Source organism: Nerophis ophidion, linkage group LG18, assembly GCF_033978795.1.
Source record: "Nerophis ophidion isolate RoL-2023_Sa linkage group LG18, RoL_Noph_v1.0, whole genome shotgun sequence".
NCBI classification, from domain to species: domain Eukaryota; kingdom Metazoa; phylum Chordata; class Actinopteri; order Syngnathiformes; family Syngnathidae; genus Nerophis; species Nerophis ophidion.
This window is the reverse complement of record NC_084628.1, coordinates 22,872,222-22,898,427: the sequence shown is the minus strand read 5'-3', so window position 1 is coordinate 22,898,427 and position 26,206 is coordinate 22,872,222. Positions and strand designations below refer to the sequence as shown.

General features: G+C 42.3%; 1 protein-coding gene across 3 annotated transcripts; it reads right to left on the bottom strand.

Annotated features, from left to right (window-relative positions):
- Position 1: 1 nt before the first annotated feature.
- Positions 2-26,142, bottom strand: LOC133536948 (protein IWS1 homolog). 3 transcript variants are annotated; one of them, XM_061877702.1, is made up of 17 exons: positions 25,920-26,142; positions 25,429-25,511; positions 22,334-24,002; positions 20,276-20,335; positions 19,998-20,205; positions 12,224-12,281; positions 12,030-12,139; positions 11,802-11,952; positions 11,641-11,723; positions 11,426-11,555; positions 4,508-4,625; positions 4,319-4,430; positions 2,034-2,090; positions 1,515-1,571; positions 1,287-1,398; positions 755-906; positions 433-576 (listed from the first exon to the last, which is right to left on the bottom strand). In XM_061877702.1, exons 1-16 carry the CDS (start codon positions 25,960-25,962, stop codon positions 781-783), a joined length of 3,177 nt encoding a protein of 1,058 aa, XP_061733686.1. In that variant the 5' UTR covers positions 25,963-26,142; the 3' UTR covers positions 433-576; positions 755-780. The 3 variants fall into 3 exon arrangements, with proteins under 3 accessions (XP_061733685.1, XP_061733687.1, XP_061733686.1); XM_061877701.1 differs by lacking the exon at positions 755-906 and having other exon boundaries at positions 2-576; positions 25,920-26,140; XM_061877703.1 differs by lacking the exons at positions 755-906; positions 2,034-2,090 and having other exon boundaries at positions 2-576; positions 25,920-26,139.
- Between the last annotated feature and the right edge of the window lie 64 nt (positions 26,143-26,206).

Sequence of the window (26,206 nt, the reverse complement as noted above, 5' to 3'; positions counted from 1 at the left end):
GTTGGCTTTGAGTTTTTATTAAGAAAAGTGTCAGCGACTGTATGGGCCTGCTAAGTCTCGACAAGCTGACCCAGAAACAGTTGTGACATCATCACCATTTGTTGAGACCTGATAGAGCAGACCACAGACCTGAGCAGCAACAAAAAGGTTGAACAAATATAATAACAGAAGAGATTTGAGCCCGAAAGGTTCCGAACAGGTCTGAGCTCTGCGAGCGTCCATTAGAGCAGTCAATGTGGCTCGTGGACGCTAAAATGTCACGTGACCACGCAATTTTCACTGACAACATGTCAGCATCATGATGACGGTCTGTGAGGGGAGACGCTCCGAACGGCATTAGAAACAAGAGATTTAAAAAGTGCAATAGAGTGGGCCATGGTCAACCTAACATTTAAAAAAGAAAAGGAAAAACAGAAGGAAAGAAAATAAATCCTAAGGGGCTGAAAATCAGAGCGGCATCTTGTTGCCCTCCACACTGATTTTGACGGCGTGACCTATCTTGGTGAGGCGGCGGATGTCGGCGAATCGTCGCATCTGTTTGTCCACGCGGGTCATCCCTCCTCTCTTCATGGGACCCTGAGGGACGCACAGAAAGCAGTCGCGTTTAAGTCAAAGCACCACATTGTTGTTGTCACGGCGACAGGAAGCAGCGTCATGTCATCCCAAGTCGGACGGACAAAGCACACGAACACCGATCAGGTTAGCGTGGGATTGTGAGTGTCCATCACTGCAGCATCATGCAGTAAGCACTTACTGCCCCCCTCAGATGAAGAGCAGGTACTACAGGGGCATTCTGTTGCCCTCCACGCTGATCTTGACGGCGCCCTGAGGACGCTGCCGCTTTCGCTGCTCGGCAAAGCGCCGCTTGTGCTTCTCCAGGAGGCTGAGACCTTTTTTATAGGCGTTCTGCAGAGGACCAATTACCAATGTTGTAATTGTATGTAAAAAAAACAAAATGGCCAATATCAATAATAAAAGGCTAATATCGGTATAAGTCAAGATGCCAAGAATCGTGCCGGCCTACATTCGGTCCATCGCTTGCAGGGATGCGGTACCGCACAGGCATGGATTGCCGTGCCATAAGCAGGGGGTCAACCGGTGGTGGAAACCGACACATTGATTTGAATGGAAACAGAAAAAGTCCGCCGCCGTGGCGGCGCCCCTCCGCAGCCATTGCGCAACCAGCGGAAATCCGGGTTAGACGACCACAGTAATGTGTTGCTTTTCATTACTTTGTTTCTTTTCACACCTTGATCGACGAGGAGACGTTCAGATTGACCACTTACCCTGCTGGATTCCATCTCCATGTTCCATTTGGGTCGCACAACGTAGTCTTTGTTGGAGGGCATCGGCACGCGAGCCCTGGCACAGAAGCCCGGGTCTCCGGGTCGCAGCGCTCTATGGACCGCACACAAAGTTAAACAACATTCATATCAATTTGAACTGCGTTTTTTCGACTCTTCATTGGATTACACGCGAGTCAACAGTTACCATGGCAACACTATCCAACTTACTTCTCCTCTCCCGTCAGCTGCTTCTCCAGGTCTCGACGTGGCGTCTGACCTCCAGAGCTGAGGAGACAAAGAGGAGGAAGAGGTCAGCGTCATGATAGGGACTTGACCAGTCCTCTGAACCAGGACCTGCTCCTTAGGTCCAACCTCTCATGCGGTTAATGTTACTGGTCACCGCAGAGCAGCCAACATGACATCACACACCTTCCAGAACATTCCGGAACTAACAATAAATGTCTCTGAAGGTTCTGATCCTTTTCTGTTTAACCCTGAGCTAAGCCCGTGTCCCTTTTATCCTGACACGTTGAACAGATGAGCATGCGTGTCGGAGTACATGCAACACCTGCTATTCATCTCAGCCTGAAAGGGGCAGGGCTTTAAACTACCACGCATAGGCTGCAGAAACTTGCATTGTCTCTGCTAATGATTTGACCAATGCCCACGCTGAACAACTAAAACAGGAGAAGGAAGAAGAAAAACCAGGCCGGTCACAGGTTACAAGCATGCGTTTGATGAGAGAACCTGCTTGGTGGAGAGAAGACGTCTGGGTCCTGCGCCCTCGCCGCCTGCTGAGGCTGACTGGGAGGACGAGGAGGAGGAGGGGAGATGAAAGAAAAAGAGGACAGGAGACACTGAAGACTAGAACATGTGTGCTAAGGACAGGAGACACTGAAGACTAGAACATGTGTGCTAAGGACAGAATGAAGTAGGGCTGGACGATTATGGCAAAAATCTAGATTAATAACATGATTATTCATTAATTTGTAAACATAAGTATTTAATGTACCACCCAAAACGCAAGTTTGAATATAATTTATAAGAACAACCAGATAGAAATTGCTAACAAATAAACAAGTAAAAAGTTATAATAGTTATAAAAATAGTAACAAAAAATATACCGTATTTTTCGGACTATATGTCGCAGTTTTTTTCATAGTTTGGCCAGGGGTGCGACTTATACTCAGGAGCAACTTTTGTGTGAAATTATTGACATATTACCGTAAAATATCAAATGATATCATTTAGCTCATTCACATAAGAGACTAGACGTATAAGATGTAATGGGATTTATCGATTAGGAGTGACAGATTGTTTGGTAAACGTATAGCATGTTCTATATGTTATAGTTATTTGAATGACTCTTACCATAATATGTTACATTAACATACCAGGCACCTTCTCAGTTGGTTATTTATGCGTCATCTAACGCACACCTATTCAGCCTGTTGTTCACTATTCTTTATTTATTTTTAAATTGCCTTTCAAATATCTAGTCTTGGTGTTGGGTTTTATCAAATAAATTTCCCCCCAAAATGCGACTTATACTCCAGTGCGACTTATACTCTGAAAAATACGGTACATAAAGTTTGATAAAATGTTTGTTAGTTAAATGCAAAAATTCTACCATTTATTGGTGCAATACATATTTGGACAATTTTGACCAATATTTTTTGTCAAAGCATAATTGTGTCATTGTATCAATAAGTACATTATGCTTGTGTAAAGTATGTTTAGAAACCTTTATTTTGTTGGTGCAGTCAGACCGGATGTTGTACACGGCGCTGTTATTGTGAAGGGGGAGAAAAGTGCTGTTCTGAGCTTGACAGTGTGGAGACGACTTTAAGCTACATTCACAACAACACAAGCAGGCGAGATGTGTTGTGGGTGTATGGATTGTTCTTGCTAGCTCTAGCTTCGTAGTTTAGTCTGTGTTTCAAGTGGCCGTCTCCACATTGTTTAGTTCAGAACGGGGCTGCTGAGTGTTTAGGTGAAGAATTAGCACTATTGGACACATTATTTTCCCATACAAACATTCCTTCTCCTCACAATGATAGCATTTCACTCACATTTATGTCAATTTCCCTGATATTCTGCGTTTAACAGCAGATTACAATTTATTGACCAATTCTGTGATTCCGTTTGTGGTTACATGAATGCTACAATTGTGCACCAAACTTTTTTGATGAGTTCAGTGATTATTGATAAGCCATACTTGCACTGGGTCACATAAAAAGGAGCAACCATGATGAGATCCCAAACTTCGAGTAGGCGTGCTCTTTTTTTTTTAACTCGTTCGCTCCTCATCAGTTTTAGCCCAATATAAAATAGACCGGGGGACAGTTTTTGTAGCCGGGCCATGGTCCTCTTAAATACAAACGTGACTGTGTAATTGTGCCATCACAGGCACAAGAGCAATCAGCAACAAAGTGCAATACTTTTTTGTGTGTGAAATAACTGGTGCGATAATCTGCTGTCAATATAACTACAAGTTTTAATGTATGAAATAACATGCTACCAAATTAGTGCATAAGATTGCGGTTTATTTTTAAATATTTCTTCTACTTTGTTTCCCCCCTTTTCCATGTATATTTTCATATTTATTTCAAAATGTTTTGATCATTTACCTGTTCTGCAATGAGGAGAATATCCGTGCCCAAAATTTCGTTGAACTGGTGTATTGTACTGTGCATGCTTGTGCAAGGACAATAAATATTCTTATCTTATCGAACATTTTTTTTTTCCGATTATAATACTTTTATGATCGTTGGAAGCCAAAATCGAAATCGTGATTCAATTTCCATTAAATGTCCAGTCCTAGCATGAAGTGACGATGATGGTGGAGCTGACCAATGAGATGCCAGGAGCAACGAAGCTAGCTGGTTAGCGTGATGAAGAAGACAATGTTATTGTGCAGTGCTGGCAGACAAGTGACGCCAGATTTTCCAATCAAAGTCCAAAGACGTCAGCTCTTGTGGTGGAGGATATAAGAGGTCATGGTGAAGATATGGAATAGGCCAGTAGGCTACCTTAGTCGTCTGCGCTGAGGCATCTGCTGGTCGAGGTCCCGCTGCTGTCGCTCCTCTCTGGTCATTCCCTTGTAGTTGGACGTCAGGCCAAAGATGGGCCGGGACCACTCGTCTGGATGCAACACAACATACGTTTGGTACTTCTCCTTTTCTCTAAGAACATTCCTTCAAAGCATGAAGGGCGCTTACTGATGAGCTTGAGAGCGAGGTCTTTGTTGGATCGGGATTCTTTGGGGTGCTTGTACAGGAACATGACGGCTCGTCCGATCCCGCTGTGCTTCAAAGTCTCCTGGCTCACACTGGGTAGCTGGGAGTTCGAACAAGACGACAAAACAACCGTTTGTGTCAGTGGGCATGGCTAGGGTATCAGTAACATAATGATTGACATGGGTGCCAAATCGGTACTTTTGAAAGGGACAAATATATAAATATAATTATACATACAGATGTCCGATCGTGGGATGGGATCTAAGACTGATATTTGCTTTTTTTAACTGATCTGCGATGAACTAATGAGCTGCTGAGCCCAACCCATTTTTACTACAGCTGTGTCCCAGCACTCACAGGCTAAAGATTGTTCTTGCATGAAAGATTTCATGGGAGCTCAGGGAGACAAAATTACTTGTTACACACTGGGAATGTAACGATATGAATATTTCATATCACGTTATTGTGACCAAAAGGATCAAGGTATTGTTTAATGTGCTCAAGAACAACTTATAAACACACTAAAACATTTTGATGACATGATTTAATAAAAACAAAAAACTTCTTATGCTTTACTGAGTGTTTTCCCCCATAGTCCCACACTGTGCCCCCTACAGGAGCATAGTTTAGAAGTGGCTCCTATTGTTTTTCTTTTTCCCTCCCACTTTCAATAAGACCAAATCAAACTGTCAATTGCGATCTTTGGGAACCTAACGGTTGATCACGAAAATATTAGAAAAAAATCAGTGAAACCCCGACCCGGAAAATGACCAACAGAACTGCAAACAGGCACTTATTTTAAGTCCTGAACACGCCTCTCTCTTCAGCTTCTCATACAGCCGATCTTGACACCGTGGCCACATCCCCCGAGAGCAGCGGTGCGCGACACCCACTCATATTGCAAAAGCGCATTGCATGACGTGCTTATAAATCATTGAGCTGCAACAATGACTGTAGCAACACATCTAAGATTTTCTAGCATCTAACATCAAACAACTATTCCCTCAACCAAAATTCCATGACCATCATCACTCACCTGCGACGGGAAGCATACGAGACTTCGTGAACATTGCTCCAAAGTACGGATTTTGTGTTGATTTGTTATGAATACATAACTAAACATTGACATGTGCACATATATGATAAAACAAACGTGGAAGTAAAATAAGGACTTCTCCATTTATCCCCTATTTTATCCCAGAGGAAAAACCTGCCAGGTGAACAGATGATTTTACAACTTCCGGTTCTGACGTAAAAACAATGTGACTCACTCACCATGTGACCAAAACAAATGTACTATGTACTAGTACTACCTGTACTATGGTATTAAGACTCTAGTGAACTTCTATAGTAGGGGTACCCAAAGTGCCGGACAGGAGCCAACAACGGCCTGTGACTCGACTGTCATTGGCCCTGGGCACATTAGAAAACAAAACCAAGAGGTAGATCTTTCTTTGGTTTTTGGCTGAGACCAGGGATCTACGGCTTGAAAAGGTTGGTGACCACTGCATTAACACATTATTCAAAGAGGGAAAAGGATATCAATCAGGCGATTGCTTCTGTTTTGTACAACAAGACAAAAGTCCAAGAGGAAAATGCAGTTTCCGTATTGCACCCACTGTTACTCTGCTGCTAAGAATGCACCACAGAAGATGGGTGATTTATTTTGTATATTTTTTTAACAAGATGCTGTTTTTGTTTTATATGGTGTCACACCGCTGCCTCTACACCTGACTGTTATCTACCGCCCCCCAGGGCCCTATTCGGACTTTATCAATGAATTCTCAGAGTTCGTTGCTGATCTAGTGACGCACGCCGATAATATAATCATAATGGGGGACTTTAATATCCATATGAATACACCATCGGACCTACCGTGCGTAGCGCTACAGACTATAATTGATAGCTGTGGTCTCACACAAATAATAAATGAACCCACGCATCGCAACGGTAATACGATAGACCTAGTGCTTGTCAGGGGTATCACCGTTTCCAAAGTTACGATACTCCCGTATACTAAAGTATTGTCCGATCATTACCTTATAAAATTCGAGGTTCGGACACACGTTTGTCAAACTAATAATAATAATAACTGCTATAGCAGCCGCAACATTAATACGGCCACAACGACAACTCTTGCTGACCTACTGCCCTCGGTAATGGCACCATTCCCAAAGTATGTGGGCTCTATTGATAACCTCACTAACAACTTTAACGACGCCCTGCGCGAAACCATTGATAACATAGCACCGCTAAAGTTAAAAAAGGCTCCAAAAAAGCGTACCCCGTGGTTTACAGAAGAAACTAGAGCTCAGAAATTATTATGTAGAAAGCTGGAACGCATGTGGCGCACGACTAAACTTGAGGTGCACCATCAAGCATGGAGTGATGGTTTAATAACTTAAAAAGACATGCTTACCTTAGCTAAAGCTAAATATTACTCAAATCTCATCCCCCGTAATAAAAACGATCCTAAATTTTTGTTTAGTACGGTAGCATCGCTAACCCAACAAGGGACTCCTTCCAGTAGCTCCACCCACTCAGCTGATGACTTTATGCAATTCTTTAGTAAGAAAATTTAAGTCATTAGAAAGGAGATTAAAGACAATGCGTCCCAGCTACAACTGGGTTCTATTAACACTGACACGATTGTATATACGGCGGATACTGCCCTCCAAAATAGTTTCTCTCGTTTTGTTGGATCCGCTTTGGACTGGACTCTCGCGACTGTGTTGGATCCATTATGGATTGAACTTTCACAGTATCATGTTAGACCCGCTCGACATCCATTGCTTTCCTCCTCTCCAAGGTTCTCATAGTCATCATTGTCACCGACGTCCCACTGGGTGTGAGTTTTCCTTGCCCTTATGTGGGCCTACCGAGGATGTCGTCGTGGTTTGTGTTGTGGTTTGTGCAGCCCTTTGAGACACTAGTGATTTAGGGCTATCTATATAATAAATAAATAAATAAATGGGTTGTACTTGTATAGCGCTTTTCTACCTTCAAGGTACTCAAAGCGCTTTGACACTACTTCCACACTCACCCATTAACACACACTGATGGAGGGAGCTGCCATGCAAGGCGCTGACCAGCACCCATCAGGAGCAAGGGTGAAGTGTCTTGCTCAGGACACAACGGACGTGACGAGGTTGGTACTTGGTGGGGATTGAACAGGGACCCTCGGGTTGCGCACGGCCACTCTTCCACTGCGCCACGCCGTCCCTTATGATCATTCTGTCATGACTTGGGGGGGAGGTCGCAGCTTACTGCGAGGTTTGTTCCTAAGTAAACATTGATTGATTGATTGATATAATTATGCACAGCAGAAAATGGGGCAGGTGTAGCAGCACCAGATACATTTAATTACTAAAATGTTGATCATTTTAATGAAATACAAGTACAAAATGGCCTGGAAATTTCTCCTTTTTTTGTATCGAAAAAATATTAAACCTTGACACAAAAACATTGAACTGAACCGTGAATTTTGTGTATCGTTGCACCCCTAACATATATACAGACACTAGGGCTGCAAAAACTAATCGATTAAATCGAATAAAATCGATTATAAAAATAGTTGGCGATTAATTTAGTCATCGATTTGTTGGCTGTATGCAATCCGCATGCACTGAGGTTTTTTTTTTTTTTTCTCTCTTTCTCTCTTTCCTAAACCTTTTTTTATAACCAGCTGATAAACAACAAGCAAAATAAGTACAAAAACAGTACAAAACAGCGCCAGGGCGGCGCTGAGGCTACGTCTCATGAGGTGGCAGTAAGCCAGCCAATGATGTGTCATGTGCAGCTCACATGACCACGCAGTCTCGTTTATTTGGAAACATTGGGAAAATGGCAGTAAACAGTACCGATAGTTCGGCGCAGAAACATCCGGAGGTTAATGCTGCAATGGAGAAAAGTGTACGACCTAAGTCGTCAAAAGTGTTGGGAATATTTTACTTTAAACACTGCAAAGAAGACCGTTTCCTGCGTGGCTTGGAAATACTACATCGCTTCGGGAGCACCTGAACAGGAAGCACGTGGGAGCCATGGATGAAGGGAAGAACTCATGGTACGTACATTGATCGTTGTGTCCGTCTTTGTGTCTTTTTGATATTTTGTTAACGAGGAGATTTTTTTCAGGAAGTGCAGCAGCAACTGTTGTGTATTAACTTTCAGAGTGTCAGGAACTTTTTGGAGAATGCGAGGTCTTCATTTTCTGTGTTTTTATGAGTGGCAACAGGCATTCATAAGTTCAGCTTTTTTGTGAATAACGTTAACGTTATCCCTTTGTTGCAACGCAGGGCTGATAATGTGTCTCCAGCACATTTGACTCAGTTTTGAGAAAGAAAATGCACGTTTACCAATTTGGGAATAAACGTAACGGACAGAAATATCTCAGGTTGGTTTCATAATGGATCAATGTAGCCGGGCCCCATAAAGCTATATAAATATATATAGATCTGAGTGACGCTTTAGTATAACTAAACGTTATGAAGGTGCTGGAATATTTTGTGCTATTATTCAGAGGCAGCCTAAAACAAATCCATTATTATTCACAACAGAAACATGTACAATATCTGATGAGTTACATTTCTGTGTTGTTATTGGTGTATGATACATCCCCTATGTCCATTTATTTCATTTAGCTTTTTTTTAATGTGGTGGCGTATTTAGACGGACGGAAGGACGGACGTATAACAGTATAACAAGAAAAACTAGGCAGCAGTGACCATGATATGAAAAAATGTGCCTTTTACATCAGACGTTATTAAATAAATCAGCTAGGTGTGTATTAAGTTACATGTAAATGATGCTACTATGTACGTTCATAATATGGTTTCTCTCATTTCAGAAAGAAACAAGCCAACATTAGAGACTTGGTACAAAGGAAGGTCTGCACACCACAGCAAGCATCTGCATTGACTGATGCTATCCTGAATATGTTGGTAACTGACATGAGGCTACTATCAATGGTGGAGGATGACGATCTCAGAAAAATGATTTATGTCCTCAAACCTGGTTACACTCTTCCCTCGAGGACCCATTTTACCAAACTGATGGAGAGGAAGTACTAGCAGACATTTCAAGCTGTGAAAACTGACATGAAAGCCACCCAGAGAAAACTTGCTCTCACTACTGATGTGTGGACAAGTGTAGCCTACCTTGGCAATACATGCCACTACATTGGAGACGAATGGAACATGAAGTCAATCTGCCTTACGACACCATGCCACTAGAGGAAAGACATTCAGCATCCAACATTGCAGAATGGTTGGAATAAGTAGTAGCCAGGCTTGAAATTCCCCTAAGCAAAATTATTGCTATTGTGCATGACAATGGTGCACTTTATAAAAAAAACCCATTTTTGTAACACTTGCCTTGTTTTATTTTGGCAAATCAAAAGGACATGGTGCCAGTATGCGTTTTTTTTAAATAAAGTATTGGAAAGGATAGAAATGTAGTTTGTCTCTTTTATCCGATTATTAATCGAAGTAATAATCGACGGATTAATCGATTATCAAATTAATCGTTAGTTGCAGCCCTAACAGACACACATATTCTTTTTTTACCACCATAGAGTATGTACTTTTTGTATAAAATAAAATGTAATAAAATGTTTGTTAATTAAATGCAAAAATCTTAACATTTATTGGTGAAATACATTTTTGGTTAGATTTGATCAGTTTTTAAGTCAAAACATAATTGTCTAAATCAATCAATCAATGTTTATTTATATAGCCCTCAGTGTCTCAAAGGGCTGCACAAACCACAACGACATCCTTGGTAGAGCCCACTTAAGGGCAAGGAAAACTCACCCCAGTGGGACGTCGGTGACAGTGACAATGATGACTATGAGAAACTTTGGAGAGGACCGCATATGTGGGCAACCCCCCCACCAGGGTACCGAAAGCAATGGATGTCGAGTGGGTCTAACATGATATTGTGAAAGTCCAATCCATAGTGGATCTAACATAACTGTGAGAGTATCAATATCAATAAGTGCTTCAAGTACATTATGCTTGTATATGGTACTTTTTTGAAACCTCTATTTTGTTAGCGCAGTCAGACCGGATGTGGCACACCACGCTATTATTGTGAATGGGTGGAAGTGTGCTTTGCTGCTGTTCTCAGTTTGACGGGGAAAGAGGCAATTTGAGGCTCTTAAAACAAAGAAAGCGAATATATCAGGTTGCCACCACTGTTTGTAAATTGATGTTACATCCATGATGTTGTTCACAACACAAGCAGATGGTATGTGTCGTGGGTGTATGGATTGTTCTTGTTAGCTTTAGCTCCGTAGTTTAGTCGCTGTTTCAAGTGAACGTTTTGAAATGGATTGCTTAGTTCAGAACACAGCAGTAGAGTGTTTTGGGGATTTTTCCAAACAAATGCGTCTTCAAAATGACAACATTTCACTCACATTTATGTCAGTTTTCCAGATATTATTTTGCATGTATCAGCGGATTCTGTTTTAGTGGCCAATTATGTGACTCCGATCGTATGGCTTACTTTTTTGTTGAGTTTAGAGATATAGATTAGGCATACTTGCGTTGTGTCAAATAAAAAATAGCAACCACGGTGACATCCCAAGCATCTCGTATTCATGCTCTTTTTTGACTCATTCGGTCATCATTTGTTTCACTGTCACAAGCTCCGGAATTTGCACAGCTCATTAATTGTTTTTCCCACGATTATTATATTTTCATTATCGTGAGAAGCCACAATCGAAAGTAAAATTTGGTGAATTGTTCAGCCCTAGTGTGAGGCACAGCATTTTTCCGTGCTCAGTTCACTCTTGATACATCCCAACTTTGCCGTGAAAAAGTGTGCACGCCAGGATTTTGTCCGCTCCCCTGGTCACTCACACACCAGACTGTTTTCAGTAAACGCCGTTGTTGCACTCACCTCTTGCAGGATCTTGAGCAGCTCTTCCCGGATTCGTAGTGCAGGCAGCGACTTGTCAGGAAGTGGGCCGATCCACTCTTTGATGGCCGACATGACGCCACTGTCGATAAACGTGTCCTTCAGGTCCTGCCTACGGGACAACACAACCAAAGAGGAGTTAAGGTTTGGACCCGGTCTCTTGTGACCTCGCCCACTCGGTGAAAGGAAGATCGTACTTTTTCAGGTGCATGACCACTTGAGGCAGCAGTGTCAGCTTTTTCAACGCCGGTTTCTTCTGGCTGTTGAGCGTTCTGTCCTCCTGTACGGAGGAGGAGAGAGTCGGTCGGTAACGGGAAGTGCCACGCTGTCGCTCGGGCTTTTATTTTGACATGCAGACCTCGGCGGCCTCGTTCATCTTCACGATCATGGCGCTGACCACGTCATCGGCGTCGCTGATAAATGTCCCGCCGTCACGATGACGCCTCTTCTTGCCGCTCATAGCTTTCTTGCGAGCGAGCATGATGTCAAAGTCGGACATGAAGCTGGTGCTACACGCACACACACAAAGAGTTAAACTAGCACACAATGCCTTTTCATACATAAACGTGTTTGGAGTGAGTTTTACTCGTGGCCGCCACGCTCGACACCCTCGTCAGAATCAGAATCCTCTTGCCTCCGCTGCTTCTTCTGCGTGGCCTCCTCCTTGTCTCCTTCCAGGTCCTCCTGGTTGAATCCCTGCACACACAAAGCCATCACTTCCCTTGTTAACATCCACACGCGCTGCGCGTCATGAATGAGTCACAGGGAAAAAGTACTTGCCGTGAACTCCTCCTCCTCCTCGTCTCCAGACTCTCCAAAGATGTCGGCAATCATTTTCCTGGGAGACATGCAGAGGTCCAAGTTGAGCGATGTTAAGACGATGCTAAGAATGCTAATCTAACATTTTAATTAGTGCGATTGCGTTTTTTTCTCCGCCGTCATCGGCATTTAAGTGACAGACATTTTCTTCCACACTTCAAACGGAGAGATAGAAGTCTCACTCTGCATCGCTCTCAGCTCCTGAGCGCGTTCGTTTCACAGGAAATTTAACTGAATGCAGTGAGCCCTCTTTTCAGTCATTTACAATCTTTGTCTCGCGACTCAATGAGACCGATCACACTAGACGCACAGACAGAGAGCCTCGTAACTCCCCAAATTTGGAGGGAAAAAAAGATGATTACAAAGCCAAACATTTCAGTTTTAGATTGGATGGCAATATGAGTCCATAAACACCAACAAGCAAAAATGCCATGATCCCATGATGTCATTTGGCAACAAACAAAAACCCAACGTCCAACCTAGTTCTTCCTACTAAAAAAAAAATCACTTTAAGAAATGTATTATTTTTTTGAGGAAAATTTTACTCATAGAAATGAGTCCAATGAATTATTTAGTTTGTTTATTTATTTAGGATAAAGTTTTTTACCTACCAATTAAAGTATATTGGTAAAGAATTCTACAGTAGAGAGAAATAAGCTAATATCTTCTTAGATGGTTGCTTACTCTTTTATTATATATTATGATTACATTACATTATAAACACTATATAGATTGTATCGATTATTTTAAGAGCACAATGTAGGCCAGGAGTGTCAAACTCATTTTAGATCTGGGGCCACATGGATAAAAACCTACTCCCAAGTGGGCCAGACTGGTAAAATCACAGCACGATAACTTAAAAATAAAGACAACTTCAGATTGTTTTCTTTGTTTAAAAATAAAACAAGCAAATCCTGAAAATGTACAAATCATAACTCTTTTTTTTTTACACTTACATGTTGCGGTTAATAGTATTCCACCTTTATTTGTCCTTATTCATACTTTTTGAATAAATCATGTGATATGTTCGTCAGTCAACTCATTGGTGTTGATTTTCAATCTATTAAGATACAAACCCCGTTTTCATATGAGTTGGGAAATTGTGTTGGATGTAAATATAAACGGAATACAATGATTTGCAATTCCTTTTCAACCCAAACTCCTAAACTTTTTTTTTTTTTTTGCAAATAATAATTAACTTAAAATTTCATGGCTGCAACACGTGCCAAAGTAGTTGGGAAAGGGCATGTTCACCACTGTGTTACATCACCTTTTCTTTTAACAACACTCAATAAACGTTTGGGAACTGAGGAAACTAATTGTTGAAGCTTTGAAAGTTTCCCATTCTTGTTTTATGTAGAGCTTCAGTCGTTCAGTAGTCCGGGGTCTCCGCTGTCGTATTTTACGCTTCCTAAGGCGCCACACATTTTTGATGGGAGACAGGTCTGGACTGCAGGCTGGCCAGGAAAGTACCCGCACTCTTTTACTACGAAGCCACACTGTTGTAACACGTGGCTTGGCATTGTCTTGCTGAAATAAACAGCGGTGTCCATGATAATTTTGCTTGGATGAAAACATATGTTGCTCCAAAACCTGTATGGACCATTCAGCATTAATGGTGCCTTCACAGATGTGTAAGTTACCTATGCCTTGGGTACCAATGTACCCCCATACCATCACAGATGCTGGCTTTTGAACTTTGTGCCTATAACAATCCGGATGTTTTTTTTCCTCTTTTCCAAAAATAATTTGAAATGTGAACTCGTGTGGAACAGTGTGGTTTTCGTCCCGGTCGTGGAACTGCGGACCAGCTCTATACTCTCGGCAGGGTCCTTGAGGGTGCATGGGATTTTGCCCAACCAGTCTACTTGTGCTTTGTGGACTTGAAAAAGGCATTTGACCGTGTACCTCGGGAAGTCCTCTGGGGAGTGCTCAGGGAGTATGGGGTATCGAACCGTCTGATTGTGGCGGTCCGCTCCCTGTACGATCAGTGTCAGAGCTTGGTCCGCATTGCCGGCAGTAAGTCGGACCTGTTTCCAGTGAGGATTGGACTCCGCCAAGGCTGCCCTTTGTCACCGATTCTGTTCATAACCTTAATGGACAGAATTTCTAGGCGCAGTCAGGGCGTTGAGGGTATCTGGTTTGGTGGCTGCAGGTCTCTGTTTTATTCAGATGATGTGATCCTGATTGCTTCATCTGGCCAAGATCTTCAGCTCTCACTGGATCGGTTCGCAACAGAGTGTGAAGCGACTGGGATGGGAATCAGCACCGCCAAGTCCGAGTCCATGGTTCTCGCCCGGAAAAGGGTGGAGTGCCACCTCCGGGTTGGGGAGGAGTTCAAGTACCTTGGAGTCTCGTCAGACCACAGAACACTTTTCCACTTTGCATCAGTCCATCTTAGATGAGCTCGGGCCCAGCGAAGCCGGCAAAATTCATGGGTGTTGTTGATAAATGGGTTTTGCTTTGCATAGTAGAGTTTTAACTTGCACTTACAGATGTAGCGACCAACTGTAGTTACTGACAGTGTTTTTATGAAGTGTTCCTGAGCACATGTGATGATATCCTTTACACACTGATGTCGGTTTTTGATGTAGTACCGCCTGAGGGATCAAAAGTCCGTAATATCATCGCTTACTTGCAGTGATTTCTCCAGATTTTCTGAACCTTTTGATGATTTTACAGACCGAAGATGGTAAATTCCCTAAATTCCTTGCAATAGCTCGTTGAGCAATGTTGTTCTAAAACTGTTTGACAATTTGCTTACAAAGTGGTGACCCTCGCCCCATCCTTGTTTGTGAATTACTTAGCATTTCATGGAAGCTGCTTTTATACCCAATCATGCCACCCAACTGTTCCCAATTAGCCTGCACACCTGTGGGATGTTCCAAATAAGTGTTTGATGAGCATTCCTTTCCCTACTTCTTCGTCACGTGTTGCTGGCATCAAATTCTATCAGTTTGAACGTCACATATGTTGTCTTTGTAGCATATTCAACTGCATATGGGTTAAAAAGGATTTGCAAATCATTGTATTTCGTTTATATTTACATCCAACACAATTTCCCGACTCATATGGCAACAGGGTTGTAATTAGGGTCCGATAAGCCCAAATAGCAAAGAGAAATAAAAAAAACATGTAAACAAACAGCTTGGGCCTTAAGAGGTTAATGCTAATAAGGATACATTGGTATGCATAGGTGTACTTATAACAATTTTAAAAGACAAATGATACAATCAATAGTCGCAGCACATACTGAGGGTGCGGTTTCCTCCCACCTATGGGAGACCTAGCAGAAAATAATTGAGAACAATCTTTCAATATTTTACTTGCTGTTCGGCAAACGTCACAGAGGTCCGTGATCCACTAACGACCAATAAGTGTACTGGTGGAATAGGAATTAACCATCATGCTGCTCACATTTGAAACATCACAAGACCAAGGACAGTATCTGGCCTTTGTAAGGCTTCAAACGGGATGTTCTCAGAGGGCAGCGGCCACTGAGCTTCGGATGTCTCGGAGTGTCGTCGTTAGGTTGGAACAGAGATACAGATGGACTAGAACAGGGGTCGGGAACCTTTTTGGCTGAGAGAGCCATGAAAGCCAAATATTTCAAAATGTATTTCCGTAGGAGCCATATAACATTTTTCAACACTGAATACAACTAAATTTGTGTATTTTTAAGTATGACCAACATTTGTAGAGTATAATAAGTCTCTTATTCTTTTTAACAACATTGTTATTCTAAAAGTTAACCGATAATAAATATAATACTTCTTACCATTAATGCGACATCGTGAACAGGTGCGGTAGAAAACGGATGGTTGGATTAAAATGCATGAGAATGTTTTATGATTTGAACGTTATTTTTGAAACTGTGATTACCAGCGGAATTATTCATTACTTATCGTGTTAAGCAATGTCAGCTATGATTTATCTGAGAGCCAGGTGCAGTCATCTGGCTCTAGAGCCATAGGTTCCCTACCCCTGGTTTAAGCATTAAACAACTTTTTACCTGCACTCTGTCTCCCGCTGTTTCGCACATCTACAAATCAATTAGCTACCGACTGCCACCTACTCATATGGAAGAGTATTACACGGTTACTCGGCATAGCTCGGTTAGGAGAGTGGCCGTGCCAGCAACCTGAGGGTTCCAGGTTCGATTCCCGCTCCCGCCATCCTAGTCACTGCCGTTGTGTCCTTGGGCAAGACACTTTACACACCTGCCCCCAGTGCCACCCACACTGGTTTAAATGTAACTTAGATATTGGGTGTCACTTTGTAAAGCGCTTTGAGTCACTAGAGAAAAGCGCTATATAAATATAATTATCTGAGAGCCATATGTAGTCATCAAAAGAGCCACATCTGGCTCTAGAGCCATAGGTTCCCTACCCCTGGACTAGAAGAAAGAAAAAAAGGCATTTGTGTTTTCTGGAAATCTATGATAATATTATATATATTATATAATATATCGGTATTCGTATAGTACCGCAAAACTAATGAATCATAATCCGTACTATACTGCCTCTAAAAAGTACAGGTCAAGTCATTTCTGGTTTTACGAGCAGAGGAGCATGTTCGGCAGCGCACGATCACAGAGTACTTATAAACAGACACAGTGTGCAGACAGAAAGGGGGGAACGGACGCATTTTGGCTTAAAAACTAACGATTACGGTGAAGTTATAACACTGAAACGGCCTCAGGAAGAGAGAGGTGCTTTAAGACATGGCTAGCTAGCCGCAGTCTGCAGCGTTTTAGTGACTTCTAAATCACTAATCCTCGCCTCCATGGCGACGAAAAAAGTATGTTTCTTACAAGTATCGAGGAATAGCTAAACATGTTTCACTACACACCGTAGCTCACCGGCGCCACAATGTAAACAAACGCCATTGATGACATCTATTGTAATGATACCAAGTACAGGAATGTATCTAGTCGATACTACTATGTTTTTTGGCATCACAAAATCTTCGGGGTTTTTTTTTTTTTGCAAATAATAATTAACTTAAAATTTCATGGCTGCAACACGTGCCAAAGTAGTTGGGAAAGGGCATGTTCACCACTGTGTTACATCACCGTTTCTTTTAACAACACTCTATAAACGTTTGGGAAATCCATCCATCCATCCATTACCTACCGCTTATTCCCTTTTGGGGTCGCTGGCGCCTATCTCAGCTACAGTCGGGCGGAAGGCGATGTACACCCTGGACAAGTCCCCACCTCATCGCAGCGTTTGGGAACTGAGGAAACTAATTGTTGAAGCTTTGAAAGTGGAATTCTTTCTCATTCTTGTTTTTATGTCAAGCATCATTGATTGATACTTTTATTAGTAGATTGCACAGTACAGTACATATTCCGTACAATTGACCACTAAATGGTATCACCCGAATAAGTTTTTCAACTTGTTTAAGTCGGGGTCCACGTTAATCAATTCATCAGTCGTTCAACAGTCCAGGGTCTGCACAGTCGTATTTTACGCTTCATAATGGACCACACATTTTCGATGGGAGACAGGTCTGGACTGAGGCGGGCCAGGAAAGTACCCGCACTCTTTTACTACTAAGCCACACTGTTGTAACACGTGGCTTGGCATTGTCTTGCTGAAATAAGCAGGAGCATCCATGATAACGTTGCTTGGATGGCAACATATGCTGCTCCAAAACATTTATGTACCTATTAGCATTACTGGTGCCTTCACAGATTTGTAAGTTAGTCATGCCTTGGGCGCTAATACACCCCCATACCATCACAGATACTGGCTCTTGAACCTTGCGCCTAGAACAATCAAAATGGTTCTTTTCCTCTTTGTTCCAGAGGACACGACGTCCACGGTTTCCAAAAACAATTTTAAATGTGGCCTCGTCAGACCACAGAACACTTTTCCACTTTGCATCAGTCCTTCCTAGATGATCTCGGGCCCAGAGAAGCCGGTGGTTGTTGATAAAAGGCTTTCGCTTTGGATAGTAGAGCTTTAACTTGCACTTACAGATGTACTGACAAACTGTATTTCGTGACAGTGGTTTTCTGAAGTGTTCCTGAGCCCATGTGGTGATATCCTTTAGAGATTGATGTCGGTTTTTGATACAGTACCATCTGAGGGATCAAAGGTCACGGTCATTCAATGTTAGTTTCCGGCCATGCCGCTTACTTGGGAGTGATTTCTCCAGATTCTCTGAACCTTGGATGATATTATGGACCGGAGATGTTGAAATCCCCAAATTTCTTGCAATTGCACTTTGAGAAATGTTGTTCTTAAACTGTTTGACTATTTGCTCACGCAGTTGTAGACAAAGAGGTGTACCTCGCCCCATCCTTTCTTGTGAAAGACAGAGCATTTTGTTGCAAAATTGTTTTTATACCCAATCATGGCACCCACCTGTTCCCAATTAGCTTGCACACCTGTGAGATGTTCCCAATAAATGTTTGATGAGAATTCCTCAACTTTATCAGTATTTATTTCCACCTTTCCCAACGTCTTTGTCACGTGTTGCTGGCATCAAATTCTAAAGCTAATGATTATTTGCAAAAAAAAATGCTTATCAGTTTCAACATCAAAGATGTTGTCTTTGTAGCATATTCAACTGAATATGGGTTGAAAATGATTTGCAACTCATTGTATTCCGTTTATATTTACATCCAACACAATTTCTCAACTCATATTGAAAAAGGGGTTTGTAAAAAAATAATATCAAAATCAAATTACAGGATGTACTGATGTACTAACGTCATGTGGTTTATTTTTTTTTTACATATATAGCATAACATACATAGATACAAATAATTGCTATTGCGACATCTACTGGACACATTTACAACACCAGTTTCTATCATTCAAAAATTTTGGCTCTTTTTTTAACCTAGCAATTTCATCCCACGGGCTGGTTAAACCCTGTTCGCAGGCCTTACGTTTGACACCCTTGATGTAGACAAAAGCTCAAAGTCTGTCTGCATGAAGTCAAATATTTTTGAAAGTTAATGATTGCATATTGTTTTAATGTGTAGCACCTTAAGACAAGAATATTTTGATTGACTGTCTAACGAAATTAAATGCATAAAAAATTTGAATTGCAAATTGAATCGCAATTTTGCAGAGCAAAATACCAATTAGGTTTTTTCCTCAAAATTGTGCAGCCCTACACTAGAAAACAATCTCACCAGGTTTATATTTCTAATTTCTGGTCAAATTATGTAACTATCAGACTGTATATTGCATTCTCCTTTTTGACTGTACTTGAATGTATAATAGACTGTATAAATATTATTTACATGTGAATAATGCTGTATAATAGACTATTAATATTATTCACATGTAAAAAATACCTAAGTGTTTATTGGTAGCACCACAGTTTGCTGTGGTGCTAAATTTCCCCCATGGATCAATAAAGTACTTTCTATTCTATTCTAAATTATCCAAACAAACTTAATACAAGTCACAATCCCCTGAATAGTATTTAGACGATATATCTGAGGAAAAAATACTACTTTTGAGCATCACAACTTTGTTAAAAGACACAAAACTTGACAGTCCTAGTAAATATGTGTTTTACTTGCTAATTTCAAGATCACATTAGAATTGTTAAAGCTTAAAAATAATGTCTTATTTGAAGAAATCTTAACAAGACCATTTTGGCTCATTCCATTGGCAGATTTTTTCCTCATTACAAGCAAAAATAACTTGTATAAATTATTTTTACCCTTTATAAGAGGGACATTTTTTCGAGTACAACATTTACTCACTCCTCCTCGTTGTCTTCAGAGTCGCTGTCGCTACCAAACAAAGCCTTCTCATCCTTCTTCTCGCCAGCGGGCTTTGACCCGTCATCGTCATCGCTGCCGCTGTCAGAGCCCAGCTCTCTCAGTTTGGCCGCCATACTTTTATCGGGTCCCCCCGAGTCTGCATCACTGTCGGAGTTGTCGTCGTCCGACACGGCCCGACTCCTCTTGGCTAAGAAGTAGACGTCACAATGTGTGTTTCAGTCTGTGTGCGCGCACTCAATTCTTCACTCTTGTCATACCTGGTTTGTTTGTCTGCTCCTCATCCTCACTGTCTGATAGGATGGCCTTCTTCCTCTTCACTGCAAATACAATCACTCAATTAGTTGTTGATTGGGTATTGCCAATCAGTATATATATATATATATATATATATATATATATATATATATATATATATATATATATATATATATATATATATATCTTGATTGGATTATCCAGAGAATAGTGCTCGATACCGTGGTAGAGCGCAATATGTAGGTGTGGGAAAAAATCACAAGACTACTTCATCTCTACAGATCTGTTTCATGAGGGGTTCCCTCAATCATCAGGAGATTTTAATGGAAGCATTCACATACAATGGTTTATATAGGGCACAGAGTGGGTGGGTACAGGCAGGCGTAGGGTGTGGTGATTGGCTCATGTGTTACCTAGGAGGTGTTTCCTTCTGTGGCGGCATGTTGAAATAATTTCACTGCGCTTGTTGAGGGATGATAGATCGGGATGATATATAATAAACAGTTTCTCTTTTAAGCATAGGTTGCATCTTTTATTACCACTGTTGTAAGGTGTGCTGGATGCAAGAATTTGCCATGTTATTGAATATTCAACATTGTTGTCTTTGAGGTTCCAAATGTGTTTGCTGAGTTCTGTAGAATTCTGCAAAGTCTGGTTTCTAAAGGAGGCGTTGTGATTATTCCATCTTGTTTTGAACGCTCCTTCGGTTAATCCTACGTATGTGTCGGATGTGTTAATGTCCTTGCGTATTACCTTTGCTTGGTAAACGACTGATGTCCGTAAGCACCTTCCGTTGAGAGGGCAATCAGGTTTCTTGCGACAGTTACATTCATTATTGGTTTCAGAGTCGTTTAGTCTGGGGGTAGGCAGTCCTTTTGCAATTGCTTTGTTGTGGTTTGAAATGATTTGTTGCATGTTATTCATACAGCTGTAGCTCAATTTAATGTTGTTCTTGTTGAATATTTTTCTTAGGGTGTTGCCTTTGGGGAAGTGTTTTTCGATCAGAGTGAGGAACTTACGGCCGATGTTGGTTGAGATGTCTTTGCTGAATGGCGGATTGTACCAGATGATGTTGTTTCGTTTTCTGCTCTTTTTTGGTTGGTTTCCTGAAGTGGGTTCATAGGTGAGGGTGAAGTTGTATCCGCTTTCATCGAGTGCTTTCTGGTACGGGGGGGTTGCTTGGTCGAATTCAGCTTTGCTAGATGACAGCATCGATAGCCTTTTATTAATTCCGGTAGGTATTCTTTTCGTGGTGGTGGGTGGGTGGTTGCTGTCATGGTGCACGTATTGGAGTGTTGTGTTGGGTTTCGTGAATGGTTGGTAGCTGTTATTTCTCATTAACACATCCGACACGTACGTAGGATTAACCGAAGGAGCGTTCAAAACAAGATGGAATAATCACAACGCCTCCTTTAGAAACCAGACTTTGCAGAATTCTACAGAACTCAGCAAACACATTTGGAACCTCAAAGACAACAATGTTGAATATTCAATAACATGGCAAATTCTTGCATCCAGCACACCTTACAACAGTGGTAATAAAAGATGCAACCTATGCTTAAAAGAGAAACTGTCTATTATATATCATCCCGATCTATCATCCCTCAACAAGCGCAGTGAAATTATTTCAACATGCCGCCACAGAAGGAAACACCTCCTAGGTAACACATGAGCCAATCACCACACCCTACGCCTGCCTGTACCCACCCACTCTGTGCCCTATATAAACCATTGTATGTGAATGCTTCCATTAAAATCTCCTGATGATTGAGGGAACCCCTCATGAAACAGATCTGTAGAGATGAAGTAGTCTTGTGATTTTTTCCCACACCTACATATATATATATATATATATATATATATATATATATATATATATATATATATATATATATATATATATATACATAAATATAAATATATATATATATATATATATATATATATATATATATATATATACATATATTTCTTACAGACATATATATATGACATAGCAACCTGTAATTGGAAGAGACTTGTTATTGTTATGCAGAATGAAACTGTTCTAAGGTCTGTACCTGGCTGCTCGTCATCGTCGCTGTTGTCTGAGGTTCTGTGCGCCGCATGCATTTTGACATCACTTCCTGTGGTGGCCTTCCTCTGCTCGCCCCCGCCGCCCTCATCCTCGCTGTCTGACTTCATCACAGCCTTCCACTTGCCCAGTCCTTCCCCCTCAGCATTCCCTTTCCGCGTCTCGGCCTCGTCATCAGAGTCAACGCGCGCCGCCTTGCGTCGAGTCGGCATCTCAGCGTCCGAGTCACTATCAGGGTTGGAGGGGCGGCTCGGGGACTTTGCTTTAACACCCTCGTCGCCAGAATCGCTGTCCGCATTGGAATGGCGGCTAAGAGACTTTGCTTTAGCGCCCTCATCCCCAGAATCGCTGTCAGCGTTGAAAGGGCGGCGAGGAGACTTTTCTTTAGCGCCCCCGTCGCCAGAATCGCTGTCCGCTTTGGAGTGGCGGCTAATAGACTTTGGTTTAGCGCCCTCACCTCCGGAATCGCTGTCAGCGTTGAAAGAACGGTGGGGAGACTTTTCTTTAACGCCCTTTTTGCCAGAATCGCTGTCCGCTTTGGAGTGGCGGCTAAGAGACTTTGCTTTAGCGCCCTCACCCCCAGAATCGCTGTCAGCGTTGAAAGAACGGCGAGGAGACTTTTCTTTAACGCCCTTTTTGCCAGAATCGCTGTCCGCTTTGGAGTGGCGGCTAAGAGACTTTGCTTTAGCGCCCTCACCCCCAGAATCGCTGTCAGCGTTGAAAGAACGGCGAGGAGACTTTTCTTTAGCATCCTCGTCGCCAGAGTCGCTGTCAGCATTGAAAGGTCGACGAGGAGACTTTGTTTTGGCGTCCTCATCGCCAGAATCGCTGTCAGCGTTGAAGGGGCGGCCAGGAGACTTTGTTTTGGCGCCCTCGTCGCCGGAATCGCTGTCTGCGTTGAAAGAGCAGCTAGGAGATTTTGCTTTAGCGTCCTCATCGCCAGAATCGCTGTCAACATTGAAAGCGCGGCTGGTAGACTTTGTTTTGGCGTCCTCATCCTCAGAATCACTATCAGCATTGAAAAGTCGACGAGGAGACTTTGTTTTGGCGTCCTCATCGCCAGAATCGCTGTCAGCGTTTAAGGGGCGACTGGGAGACTTTGCTTTGGCGTCCTCGTCGCCAGAATCGCTCTCAGCATTGTAAGGGCGGCTGGGAGACTTTGTTTTGGCGCCCTCATCGCCAGAATCGCTCTCAGCATTGTAAGGGCGGCTGGGAGACTTTACTTTGGCGTCCTCGTCGCCAGAATCGCTGTCAGCATTGAAGGAGCGACTAGGAGACTTTGCTCTGAAGTCCTCATCGCCGGAATCACTGTCTGCGGCCGCTTTGGTGGCTTCCCCCGCTTCCTCCATGTCCGAGCTGCTTCCCCTGCGCCTGCCAGGGGACGGCGCCTCCCCATACTCGTTGTCCGAGGCTGCGTGTTTGACTGGCGACGATTCCTCGTTGTCTGATATGCTCATCCGGCGTTTGCCCACCGAGTCATCGTCGCTGTCGGCAGGCCTCGCCGCCTCTGCTTCAGAGTCGCTGCCTTCATTGCCATGGCGACCGATAGCTTCCGCCTCGGAGTCGCTGTCAACAGCTGGCCGGGCATCGTTGTCTGAGCCGCTGTCAGCCCGGCGCTTATTGTAGGACGCGTCCTCGTGATTGCTGCCCTCGTCCTGTTGACATAACCATTTGGTCATGTGACATTAACATCATGTACATGCTAGTATTACACCACTTGTTTAAAAGTACAGTGGGGCAAAAAAGTATTTAGTCAGCCACCAATTGTGCAAGTCCTCCCACTTAAAATGATGACAGAGGTCTGTAATTTTCATCATAGGTACACTTCAACTGTGAGAGACAGAATCTAAAAAAAAATCCAGGAATTCACATTGTAGGAATTTAAAATAATTTATTTGTAAATTATGGTGGAAAATAAGTATTTGGTCAACCATTTAAAGCTCTCACTGATGGAAGGTTTTGGCTCAAAATCTCACGATACATGGCCCCATTCATTTTTTCCTTAACACGGATCAATCGTCCTGTCCCCTTAGCAGAAAAACAGCCCCAAAGCATGATGTTTCCACCCCCATGCTTCACAGTAGGTATGGTGTTCTTGGGATGCAACTCAGTATTCTTCTTCCTCCAAACACAACGAGTTGAGTTTATACCAAAAAATTATATTTTGGTTTCATCTGACCACATGACATTCTCCCAATCCTTTGCTGTATCATCCATGTATCCATTTTGGTATAAATTCAACTCGTCGTGTTTGGAGGAAGAAGAATACTGAGTTGCATCCCAAGAACACCACACCTACCGTGAAGCATGGGGGTGGAAACATCATGCTTTGGGGCTGTTTTTCTGCTAAGGGGACAGGACGATTGATCCGTGTTAAGGAAAGAATAAATGGGGCCATGTATCGTGAGATTTTGAGCCAAAACCCTCCTTCCATCAGTGAGAGCTTTGAATGGTTGACCAAATGGTTGACATCATGCCTGTGTATCGGCTGGGGACATCTCTGCGCTGCTGATCCGCCTCTGCTTGGGATGGTTTCCTGCTGGCTCCGCTGTGAGCGGGACTCTCGCTGCTGTGTTGGATCCGCTTTGGACTGGACTCTTGCGGCTGTGTTGGATCCATTAGGGATTGAACTTTCACAGTATCATGTTAGACCCGCTCGACATCCATTGCATTGTCACCTACGTCTCACTGGGTGTGAGTTTTCCTTGCCCTTATGTGGGCCTACCGTGGATGTCGTAGTGGTTTGTGTTGCGGTTTGTGCAGCCCTTTGAGACACTAGTGATTTAGGGCTATATAAGTAAACATTGATTGATTGATTGATTGAAATACTTATTTCCACCATAATTTACAAATAAATTTTTTTAAATTCCTACAATGTAAATTCCTGGATTTTTTTGTCTCTCACAGTTGAAGTGTACCTATGATGAAAATTACAGACCTCTGTCATTATTTTAAGTGGTAGAACTTGCACAATCGGTGGCTGACTAAATACTTTTTTGCCCCACTGTATGTACGGCACATCTCCTGCTTTTAAAAGAAAACGTTCATGAAATCATACAGGAATGCATCAATAACCCTGACCTCAGACTGATGTCTGTTGCTGCTCACGTCCTCACTGTCCGATGCTGGATGTTCATCCAGAACTGGAGTGCAGCCTCCATCATCTGTGGATGAAAACTATTTTTATTAACAGCTCCCCCCGCGACCTCAAAGAGAATGAGCGGTATAAAATGGATGGATGGATGGAACTCACTTTTAAGCTTCTCATATTACGCAATAATTACCACATGACAAATCAACTGTTAACTCGGTCCAATACCCTACACTGCATGGAAGTAATATCACAAGGAACAGAAAACTCTTAGTAAATGGCCAGGATAACACATCACAGAAATATGTACAATATGTCAGGATGTGTTATCAGTTGTTAACATTGTGGCAGTGTTTTAGTTGCCTAACTAAATGGGTGTTTAAAAAATTAAGAACATAATCAAAGTAATTTGGTGGTTATTATAAATGTTATTTTTAACCAAACAGGTTAGCTTGTCTTGTGGGAAACAAAAAGTGTTTACCGGAGTGGCTCTCGGACATGAAGTCGTCCTCTTCTCCGTCCATTTCCCAGACGAAGACCAATTTTAAACAAAATTCAAACACGAAGACGACTATCTGTTATCCGCACTTCGTTTGAAAATGATTTAATGAATCATAAACCAATGTAGGAAGCTTGAAACAACTAGCTAGTGCAGAAAGACGATCCAAAATGGCGCGGGCCGGTCCTATACGCATGCGCATTGCGGGGTACCCCTCTGCGCCTGGTAGTGACGAAATAAGCAGGGTGCTGTCGTTACAATGGTTTTAT